The sequence below is a fragment of the Ixodes scapularis genome, unplaced genomic scaffold, assembly GCF_016920785.2.
Source record: "Ixodes scapularis isolate PalLabHiFi unplaced genomic scaffold, ASM1692078v2 PGA_scaffold4__175_contigs__length_147842914, whole genome shotgun sequence".
Classification (NCBI taxonomy): Eukaryota; Metazoa; Arthropoda; class Arachnida; order Ixodida; family Ixodidae; genus Ixodes; species Ixodes scapularis.
In genome coordinates, this window is record NW_024609879.1 from 104,231,841 (window position 1) to 104,243,150 (window position 11,310).

The window sequence follows — 11,310 nt, forward strand, 5'->3', positions numbered from 1 at the left end:
GAGCGCTCCGCTTGTAATGGAGAGGTCCCGGGTTCGATACCCGGACCAGGCGGATTCCTTTCGGTCGCTCACCAGTCACCTAGCTGTGTTTTTGGAGATTTGTGTCTGTCCTTTGTCCCTCTTGTTCCCCTTCTCCAGGGATTATTAGAGCGCAGCTCTTAGGGGCCCGTTCCCGGCTTGAGCGGCGTCGCCGTCGGCGTCGGCGTCGCCGTCGGCGTCGCCGTCGCCGTCGGCGTCGGCGTCGGCGTAACCAAGGTCATCCCAAGGTCACGTGACCCCACGTGGCCCCCTGAAGGTCACGTGACCCCTTCCAAGGTCATCTCAAGGTCACGTGACCCCAAGATGACCCCACGTGACCCTTTGAAGGTCACGTGACCCCCAAGTCACGTGACCCTTCTGAGGTCACGTGACCCTCGAGCTCACGTGGTCGCCTCCCCAAGGTCACGTGACCCCCGAGGTCAAGTGACCCCTTCCAAGGTCATCTCAAGGTCACGTGACCCCACGTGACCCCCAGGTCACGTGACCCCTCTGAGGTCACGTGACCCCCCGAGGTCACGTGACCCCTCCAGGTCACGTGACCCCCAAGGTCACGTGGGGGTCACCTTTGGGGTCACGTGGCCTTGAGGTCACCCCCAGGTCACGCCTCCCCGAGGTCACGTGACCCCCTCCCCGAAGTCACGTGACACCCCCCCCCCCGGAGCATATTAAAGAATGAGGGGAGGAGGAGGAGAAGGGGGAGGGGTCTACCCTCCCCTCAGTACCCTTCACTCCTCCTCCTCAAGAGCTGCGCTCCAATTCGGCGTTACAGGGATTTGTAAACGGCTTTCACTTTTTTTCATCATTCTTGTCCAGCTCGCTTGCCCCTTTGCATTTAATTGCATTATAATTATATCAGATAGTTTTTTTGTTTTTTTTGTTCGCTTGATACTGCGGCATTTACGTGGATTCGCGGAACAAGTCCTGCTACGGTTTGAGTGACGTGTGTGGCAACTAGCCAACAATTACGCTAGTCGATTATCGATAGACCTCTCTCCCGACAGAGAGAGACTTCTTGGAGCTTGTCTTCAAATGCTTTCGTGCCAGATATTGCGGGACGTATGGATACAATCGAGGGGTGAGAAACAACTTATTTAAGGGTTTTCTTGGTTATGTGGGACGCAAATAAATGTGGGCGCAAAAAACAATGCTGCAGTCATTGTTTTTTTTTTTAATTTTGTGATAGATGGAATTTTGTTCTTTGTAGCTATCCGTGTGCAGTGGCGTCGACATTTGTAAATATGCGTTGAAACATTTTAGTTTTCACTGGAAAGTGAATAACACGTTTATACAAATTGCATTTTTTGTGGTTCCGTGTTTATTTATACTAGTGCTATTTTATTGTCTTTACTGCATTTATACCAGGACCTTAACTGTATTACGGCAATAGTATTATTGTATACACAAGAAGTTATATTTTGTTCCCAGGCAGCTCGAGCCCATAGGAACAAGTAAATTAGTTGACTGTAAATAGTAAGTTTACATGATCGTAAGTGACCCTTCTCTAGCCCTGTCCGCGTTGACTACGTCTACCCGATTTTTAACTGATCTTTTTTGCTGTGTCCAATCACTGCGTGTCTCATCATTTTGTCGAAGAATGTCTGTATAAAATATGCATTCCTACAACAATAGTTGAGTGACTCAAATGTTTTCAACTTAAAACAATCAGATTGTATAGACGTCTAATACGCATACCTCGTGCCATTTCGTAGCGATTATTTAGCGATGTAACGTATTGCCCGTGTGATACAATATTTTCTAGACCCGTTGCCATGGGCAGCTTTCATTTTAGCTAATAAGACACGCGTATGTCAGTAAAAGCGCGTTACGACGGTCAACCCACGCGCGTAGCCTTCGCTTTGACGTGCGCCCCCGATGGCCTTCCTTTGCGACGTCACGAGAAGAGTGCTACGGCCTTTTCTTCTAGGAGGTGTTGGTTGACCGCCCGGAAGAAAAAAAAAAAAAACTCTTGCGGAGGGAGTAGGGAGAGGGTGCTCCGTGGTCGCTCTTCCCGTTCCGTCCGCAAAAGAGAATACTATATTTTCTTCCGGGCGGTTGATGCGGTCGCCCTGAAGAAAAAAAATGAAGAAAAAAAAGCCAGCTTGCTCTGCTAGCTGGCTTTCCCCCAACGCATCTGCCAGCCATAGGGGAAAGCCAACTTGCAAAGCAAAACGGCGCTCTGCAGGAGAAGGTGCTACTGCTCGGACGTGCTCCGTGCTCTCGGCATAGTTCGGCCCTAATGCGCGATAGTATAGAAGAAGGCGGCCTCAGCATTTTGGAGTACGTCGATGGCGTAGGAATATATTGTTATCGCGGATGCAATGAAGAAAAAGCAGCAGAAGGTGCAAGACTACTTCGTTGTGTAATATGTCAGCAGAAAGTGGATTTTTGAGAGTCAAATCCATTAATACTTCTAATTGAACAACCCGCTATATCGAACTGAAATACTTTTTCTTGCGAGTTTGATATAAACGGGCTTGACGTATAGTGAATTTTGAGTTCAGAACGAATTTTGAAGCGAGTAGATTTTTTTGTTGTTGTTGAATATTTTTGAATTTAATATTGTTGATAGCTTTTACAAGCCTTTCACTACTGCACCATACTTAAATAGAAACCCTGCAGGTTGCTGCCGAGATTTCATTTGTACTCTCCTAAGCTCTTATTTTAATACGTAACTCATATTTATAAACTGCGGCATCTAAACAAGAAATGTGTACGCAGATATTTTAATCAAGGGGATTTTTAAATCTGCTTGCTATATGAAAATATTTTGTAATAAAATATGAAAAAAAAAAAGGAGCATGAATGATGAACGTATGTTCTCAAGGCATCTCTGCCTAGCTCAGACATTGTTTCTCAAAATAAATGAACTTCTAATTCCAAGTTTTAGAATGTGTCCAAATTTGTGCGTGTCAAAGAAATGGCATCGTCGTCATGCGCCAATCCAGACAAGGTCTAAGCTTGGCGCATGCGCACTGGTGACGACACTATTTTTGCTTACGCAAAGCTTTTGGGTCTAGTCTAAAATTGCCTATTACTCCTACTTAAGGTATTCACTATCAAACTTGATCACATCGGCCGTGCTCGTGAATGAAAGTGACAACCTAGCTTTTCATAATCTAAACCTTTTTGTGTCTAGATATTTAGTTTTTTATGCAAAAATATTTTTTGTATTCCTTTATACATGAACTCATCTCTGTTACGTCACGGCGCGGTGGTGGCGCCTCGGGCACACTTCCGGTCTGGGGCTGTGGTCGGAGGCCCCAATATGAGACATGTATTCCTGCGTTATTTTGAAAGGAACCAGACAGAAACTCGTCAAAACGTTGCAACTGGGGCTGTACCAAAAGAGTCGAGAAAGGTTTGAAGGTTAGTTTTGGTGTGCTCGGATCGTCCGAGAACGTGGATATGTGCATGAAAAAGGGAAAACCAGATGCCGTTGGACCACAACTGCTTGGGCGGGAAGCACTTTGGCTTGAATTCACGAATACTGGTGGTCATCAGATTTATTTGTTTTGTTCCAACATGAATGCCAAAAAACCGTCAAGTTGTACGGACCACTGTATAATGACTACGTTCAGTGCGTCTTCAAGTTCAAACGGCCGCCTGATCGTTCAAACTGTCGTCTGCTGTTTCAAACATTTCTGCTTGTCTGCTCTTTTAGACGACACCGGCCCGAACACAAAATGCTAGCGCGGTACTTGCGATAAGAAGTAAGTGCAGGCCTCAAACGACCTAAGATTGAAGGTTGGTAAGCAGGCTCGGATCGGACGTCGGATCGGATGGATTTTTCGCGCATGTGTCTCGCGCTGAACTCGAAGAAGGGCAGGGGGACTCACACCGACGCCGATAACATCGCATTTCAATGGTTTGTTCATGGGCGACGGCGAGCTTCTGGCGCACACACACCCCATCGCGCATGCACGGCGCCAGTGGCGTCCGCTGGGGGTGCTCCGGTTTGTTTGTAAAGATGAGTTGGTGTATACTATAAGTTAGGGAATGACATGTAAGATATCAAGCAAATAAAAAATCAACCATTTACCCACTATTCAATCTCATCTAAAATGACCCAATACCATGGTGTTAAAGGTGCCCTCCGGAGCTTTCTGCGATCGTCTGTTTATGTTGTTATATTGCGTAGTAGGTGCAAGTTAATATGTATACAAAGTTTTAGAGTACAAAACCGTTTATTAAGTAAATGGCAGTAGAAATATATCGTTACTATTTTCTCTTGAAAGACAATCGCCCATTCCCTGGCCATCGCTAAAACTTGACCAATGGAAATGCTGCATCTCGCGGTGAATGCGAACGTTATTATTGCAATACTTTTTAAGCTTGTTGTAAATTAGAGTTTGAGAAAAACGTAAACTGATTGTGGTGCGGGAAACATAGTTTGCAATTATCGTTCCAAAGCCAGCGAACTATGTTTTCTCCCCGCAAGCTTGTTGCTAGGGGGTGATGCGTCGGCGCGTCGGGTCGTCTGCTTCCCGGGGCGTGTGCAAGCGTGCGTTTGCGACACACGTGTTCCTTCTTCCCGTGGATCCCGACTCCGAAGCCAGCTTTGCGATCCTTCCACGTGAATGAGTCAAACTTTTCCTTGTCATCTGTGGAATGCGACTGCGTATTGCAGTAGTTTCTTTTATCCTTTGAGTGAGCGATTTCCCTGAAATGCCGAACGTTTGTTTCGTCAAGACGTGCCGCCATCAAACTGGGAAGAACGTTCGCAAGGGCTTGCGATTCTTCTCTTTGCCGGAGAAAGAACCACGAAGGACTGCGTGGTTACGCTGCGCCGGGCGAGGGCACGACATCGAGAACCTGCCTCTCATTCCCCGTTTTTGTGCCGAACATTTCGAGCCGACTGCTTTCCGAAAGGACGACCTGCGTCGTTCCCGTCTTCGATCAGATGCTGTGCCGACGCTTCTGCTTCCCGTCGCCGATGAGACCGACGATCCTCCCCCAAAGCGCCAAAAAGTCGTGGTGAGTTTTTCGATGGCTCAAATATTTTTGGGAGTGTAACGAACATGGCATTCTGCGTTGCGCAGTGCGGCTGCTTCTGGTATCTATATTCTGAACTAAGAACTGAGGAGGCATTTGTGTAACATGGGAATCCACATGGCATTCGTCAAGTCGATCAGTGGTGCCTAATGTTCCGGACTAGCGGTTCGAGAGCTTATCGCGCGAATGGTGCGGTGCATGGGGTTTTCATTTTCGGGTTTTATATTTTTCAAAAATCGGGGGGGTAAAAATCGGGCGCTATTTTTCCGGGCGATAATCGGGAAGAAATCGGGTTTTTCCAGAAACCATTCCGAAATTCGGATTTTTTTTCGGGATTTCTTTATCAATTACAAATACGTGCAATGTGTTATTTACATGAAGAAAAGTAAACAAAATATATTATATAGGCATAGGATATGTTTCTACCTTCTGATCGGCGCTGAAGTGAATCTTTGCGGAGGTCACGCAAATCGAAGAAAATTGTAAGCATCAACTGATGACCAAGGAATTAAACAGATCCAGAATGGTTCATATTTTCTATCAAGTCAGGTGATTTCAACACTGCTTTTCGGGGAGAAATCGGGTTTAACCCGATTTTCATCAGAACTATTCGGGGGAGAAAAATTAGGTATTATCGGGTTTTACCCGAAAACGAAGAACCCTATCAGCATGCACCATCTGCAGGATCGAACTCATTTGTAAAAAGAAAACACGAACAAATAAGATAAAAGGACAGAGTCATAAATCGCCTCTAATGGTACCACCATCACCACCCCCCTCTGCTATTGACCCGCCCGAAGTCAATACATGTTTTCCCAGCTTGTTTACAGACAGGAACCCTTTCGTATCAGCTTAGCAAAGTTCCAAGTGTCCGTGACTACTAACAAGCAGGTTTTCTTTTATATCTACTCTTGTGAGCAAACTCAGTTTTTTTTTTTCTTCGCACAATCCTGCACCCACGATTGCGTGCAAACCCGCGTTTGCAAATTTGTATGCACATAGCAAATGCACGCCATGATTTTGTTGCTTGGTGGCACTTCTGGACACTGAGAACTCATGGCAGTTGCTGTATGTTTCCCACTTGCGGCTATAAGTGCTCGTTGGTTGCATTTCCTTCAGTGGTTGGTAAATACATGTCAAGCTGCAGCTTTACGTATGTATGTAATGTGACATCATATCGCGACATGAACATTTATTGTTGCTGAGCTAGAGACTGAAAATATAGATGGTAATGTAAGTTATAAAAACAAATATAAAGAGTGAGGCATCCCTTAGATTTGTATTACAGTGAGAGCTTTGGTTGAGTGCATGAAATTCTAAGCTATGGAAAGGCTACAAAACAATTCATGGATGTTTGCCATCAGCTAAAAAACTAGGCATCAAGGATGTTTGCCGCGGTGACGGCATTGTGTGGAGTGCTCGAGTTGCACCCTTTAATTTTAAAAATATGAAATGTGTAATAAACAGTGCCCTTTGCAGACTCAGGCCTCGGCAACTGGACTGCCTGCACCCTGCGAGGCAGAAATGACCCTCAGGGACTGTACTGCTGAAACAAACATCCCTGCAGTGGTGCCACCTGTCCCTGTCGCAGACGTGCCTGCACAGTCGCATCCACCCGAGTCTGCCTTCTCCACTTGTAGCAGTGGGGTGCCATATGAATGCACATCTCCTGTTCCCAGCAACATGCCAGACTCTGACGCAACCTACTCTCCGTCTCACAGCGAGGATTACGAGAGGTAAGTTGTGCATATAAACACATAGAATCTGTAAAGAATGCTTCACATGATCCCATTTCAGAATCGAGCATGGTGCATCAGCTCCACCACCACCACCAGAAGAAGAGCGCCAGTTTCTGGTGTTCGAGAGCTGCCTAAGGGAGCTTTTCAAGACGTGCCAAGAGTGCTCAAGACTGTGCCAAACAACGATCGAAACTACCGGCACACTGATCACAGTCTACAGCATCTGCCCTGTGGAGCACGTGCGCACATGGAAAAGCCAGCCCATCGTCAACGGCAGACCAGCAGGGAACATACTGCTGACCAGCCACCTGGTCTTCTCTGGAGTGAAGATTGCCCCTACGCTGCGGATGCTACGCCATATGAACGTGCAGGTCATCTCCGACTCGAGCTTCTACGAGCATCGGAAGGCCTTCGCTTTACCTGCAATCCACAAGGTGAGCAATATTCCGGGACACTGCAACTGCATTTTTTTCCCATATACCCAATTTTCCAATGAGGTACAAAACTGGAGCCCCAGTCACACTTCGGTTAAATGAATAAATATCTTCTTGTAGTATGCCACTTCAATGGTATAGTGCTAAGAGATAAAATTTTATACATCATGTTACATATGTGCCATGGGCTACTAAATCCACGATACTTTAATTTATTTCTGCTATGTGTAGTATCCTGGGGCAGTTCCCTGTCTGGCATTGGGTTGAGTGAGTCAGGTTCCCCGTGAGAGTCAAGAGACAGAGGGTGGTTGTCAGAATGGAAAAGGGTAGGGCAGCTTCGAGGTAACGGGCGGCCTGCTGCCTCTTTTATGAAATACACAAACATAAAAACACAAATCACAACCTAGCACAATCTAAGTCACATTCAAACTCGCTGCATTGTGCTTTCCTTTTTCTTTCACTCAGTCATTCATTCTACAACACTACACTATGCATACATAAACAGATGGGACTATTGTAGTATGCTCCATGCCTTTCTAAAGCAATATTTATCTGCATGAACAGGTCTGGCTGCAAGAGCAACAAGAACTTCTCAACGAGTTGCAGAACAAAGAGGTGGACATCTCTGCTGACGGGAGATTTGACTCCCCTGGGTTCTGTGCCAAGTACCTGACGTACACAGTCCACGTCGAGCAAATCAACAAGATTCTACACTCTGTCCAGGTCCAGCTAAAAGAGGCAAGTAGTCGAATTTACGTGAACCAGTTGCAACAATCTCATAATCTTTCTCTTGTGTTATGTCATCAGTTACTTCACTGCTATGCACTATTTTGGTAAAATATTCATTTCACACCTTTTTTTAGTCTGAACAGGCCATGGCCAGTGTCAACATGGAGAAGGAGGGCCTCCTCAAGCAGCTGCAATTCTTCAAGGAGAAAGGTATGTTCATGCTTAGTTCATGTATATCACTACTCGGCGGCCTTTCAGGCACTCTGTTCAAATTGGCATAATCACTTAATCTTTTGCTATCTTCGGAAACCTAATGGTGCAGGTATCAAGATCCGATCGTTGGTGACTGACCGTCACCCTGCCACACGAAAGCACATGAAGACGCACGAACCCGGGATTGACCACTTCTTTGACATATGGCACATCTCCAAAAGTAAGCAATCCTAACAGGCCATTCGTGTAGCCTTTATTTTCCAGCGATCACGCTGCAGGTTTCCCTGACACGACTCTGAATTTTAGGTGTGAAAAAGAAGCTGACAGCAGCAAGCAAACGGGCTGGATGCCAAGACCTGCAAATCTGGATCAAGACAGCTACAAACCATATGTACTGGTCAGCAAGGGCTGCAGGAGGCGACGAGAAGCTGCTCATCGACATCTGGCTCAGCATGCACAACCATGTCATCAACAAACACTCGGGGCACGAAGGAACCTATGGAAGGTGCCTCCATGGAGACATGCCAGAGCCAACACGACCATGGATGGATCCCAGTATGTTTTTGTTCTTCCAAATGAAGGTGGTTTTTCTAAAACTTGTATCATCCTCAGACTCGCAGGCCTACAACCAATTCAAGAGCATCACTGGCAACAAACTGCTCCTGAAGGACCTTGCACAGATGTCTCCACATGGCCAGACATATGCTTTGGAGGCGTTCCACAGCGTCCTGATAGACTTCGCCCCGAAGTCCCAGGCTTTCAGCCCAGAAGGCATGCTTGCAAAGTAAGTCAACCAATTTACAATCACATTTCCTTTGTTTGGACACTTTCATCCAGTCCATTGGTTACAATGCGACAAACCTGACAGTCTCTTCCTAATGATCAGATAATGGAATTGGATTGATGCCAGAATAACCACTCTTTGTAAGTGGCGCACTTTACCATCACTGAAATGTAACCATCTTGCAGGACTCGACTTGCAATCCTCCATTTCAACGAAAACTCAAACCGCTGCCAAGCCGTCACACGAGAGGGCAAGCCACGTTGGTCGGTCGTAACATCAAAAGCACGAAAGGGCCACCACACAGCACGACCAGAGATTACGGATCCCACTTACAGTGAGTATAACACTAACTGCAGTGTGAATGCCTTGTCCAGAGAGCCTAGGAATGTTATCATGCAAAGGTTTGAATTCTAGAGTATGTTGGAAAGCTCATCAAGGAGGCAATGGAGAGCAGCAAACAGTGGCGGTCCCTGGCTGCTGCATCGAGGGCCAACACCGTCGTCTTCCCGGCACCGATGACTGCAGCCTACACAAGGCCTCCAAAAGAGGAACTCGTGGCAGCACGAATGTCCAGGTTCGGCCACAGTCCCCAGTAACGGCATCAAATCCCTGGTCGGGACTTCCATGCTGCCGCAGGTAAGCACACAGGACCTTGGTCCTAATCAGGGTGCAGGATAAGCAGGTGGGGAAACGGCCCATAGAAGCCTACCGCAGCGCCGTGACCGGATTGTGTACTCGTCTGCTTGCGGGTACCCCCGATTTGCAACAGATGGCGCTGCGGCGAGAGGAAAAAAATCGGAATCGGATTTGCATGGAACTTTATGGGAGAGTGCGCAAAATAAACAGAGAGCACGACAGTCTTTATTGAAAATCCACGAGAAACCATCTCCGTCAGTTTAGCCAGTCGCCCACCTGGAGTGAGAGTTTGCGGTGCTCCACATCGATGGCGCCACAGAAAAAAAGAAAACCGAGGGGTACACAATCCGGTCGCTCATTTGGCTCTCGTTTCCCCACCTGTCTATCTTACACCCTGGTCCTAATACAGCCTTGCATGGTAAGCAACCGCTTTGTTTTGCAGGACGTACGGCGAATGCAAGCAGACAGACCCAAGAGAAAACAGCCGAGCTGCAAAATGGTTCACCATTTTCCATTAGGACACCCTGACCGACAGTAAGGAGGAAGTTAGATCTGTCTGCAATCATTTTTCACAGAAATGCAGATCTCTCCTCATGAGAATGTTCCATTTTAGGGCCTAATCAAGCTGGTCATGGCATGCCTATCTCGAAACAGGGCAAGGAACTTTAGCCGGTGGCAATGTCGGAGTCACAGAAAAGTCACCAAACAGCGAGACTCAAGGCTACAGCTCAACTTGCGGTGAGGACGACACTAACTTCAGTGTGAACGCCCATCTAGCCCAACTTGGAATGTCTAGGAATGTAATTATGCAACCGTCTGAATTGTCACTGTAGGTTGGAAAGTCTGTCAACGAGGCGGACAGCAGCAGGCAGCAAAGACCTGGTTGGATCTTTCATGCTGCCAGTGGTAAGCACACAGGAGCCTCGTCCTAATGAAAACTACCATGGTAGGCAATAACCGCTTTGTTTTGCAGAACGTACGGCGAATGCAAGCAGACAGACCCAAGAGAAAACAGCCAAGCTGCAAAATGGATCATCGTTTTCCGTTAGGACACCCTGACCGACAGTAAGGAGGACATTAGATCTGTCCGCAATCATTTTTCACAGAAATACAGATCTCTCCTCATGAGAATGTTCCATTTTAGGGCCTAATCAAGCTGGTCATGGCATGCCTATCTCAAAAGAGGGCAAGTAACTTTAGCCGGTGGCAATGTCGAAGTACAGAAAAGTCACAAAACAGCGAGATTCAAGGCTACAGCTCAACTTGCGGTGAGGACGACACTAACTTCAGTGTGAACGCCCATCTAGCCCAACTTGGAATGTCTAGGAATGTAATTATGCAACAGTCTGAATTTTCACTGTAGGTTGGAAAGTCTGTCAACGAGGCGGACAGCAGCAGGGAGCAAAGACCTGGTTGGATCTTTCATGCTGCCAGTGGTAAGCACACAGGAGCCTCGTCCTAATGAAAACTACCATGGTAGGCAATAACCGCTTTGTTTTGCAGAACGTACGGCGAATGCAAGCAGACAGACCCAAGAGAAAACAGCCGAGCTGCAAAATGGATCATCGTTTTCCGTTAGGACACCCTGACCGACAGTAAGGAGGACATTAGATATGTCTGCAATCATTTTTCACAGAAATACAGATCTCTCCTCATGAAAATGTTCCATTTTAGGGCCTAATCAAGCTGGTCATGGCATGCCTATCTCAAAAGAGGGCAAGGAACTTTAGCCGGTGGCAATGTC

At 46.8% G+C, this 11,310-nt stretch overlaps 1 protein-coding gene across 1 annotated transcript; it reads left to right on the forward strand.

The window, feature by feature from the left end:
* Positions 1-4,560: 4,560 nt before the first annotated feature.
* LOC120846698 lies at positions 4,561-10,069 on the forward strand. Its single transcript, XM_040218553.3, has 11 exons — positions 4,561-5,013; positions 6,511-6,767; positions 6,829-7,204; positions 7,769-7,942; positions 8,068-8,143; positions 8,256-8,366; positions 8,453-8,701; positions 8,759-8,930; positions 9,116-9,264; positions 9,345-9,566; positions 10,009-10,069. The coding sequence occupies exons 1-10, from the start codon at positions 4,705-4,707 to the stop codon at positions 9,524-9,526; spliced, it is 2,055 nt and encodes a 684-aa protein (XP_040074487.2). The 5' UTR covers positions 4,561-4,704; the 3' UTR covers positions 9,527-9,566; positions 10,009-10,069.
* The last annotated feature ends 1,241 nt before the right edge of the window (positions 10,070-11,310 follow it).

Excerpts from the sequence above, each read along its gene's own strand:
- LOC120846698 (XM_040218553.3), top strand. The coding sequence starts at position 4,705 with ATGCCGAACGTTTGTTTCGTCAAGACGTGCCGCCATCAAACTGGGAAG. Across the intron at positions 6,768-6,828 it reads CACAGCGAGGATTACGAGAG|AATCGAGCATGGTGCATCAG; the intron begins GTAAGTTGTGCA and ends ATCCCATTTCAG. Across the intron at positions 9,265-9,344 it reads GATTACGGATCCCACTTACA|AGTATGTTGGAAAGCTCATC; the intron begins GTGAGTATAACA and ends TTTGAATTCTAG.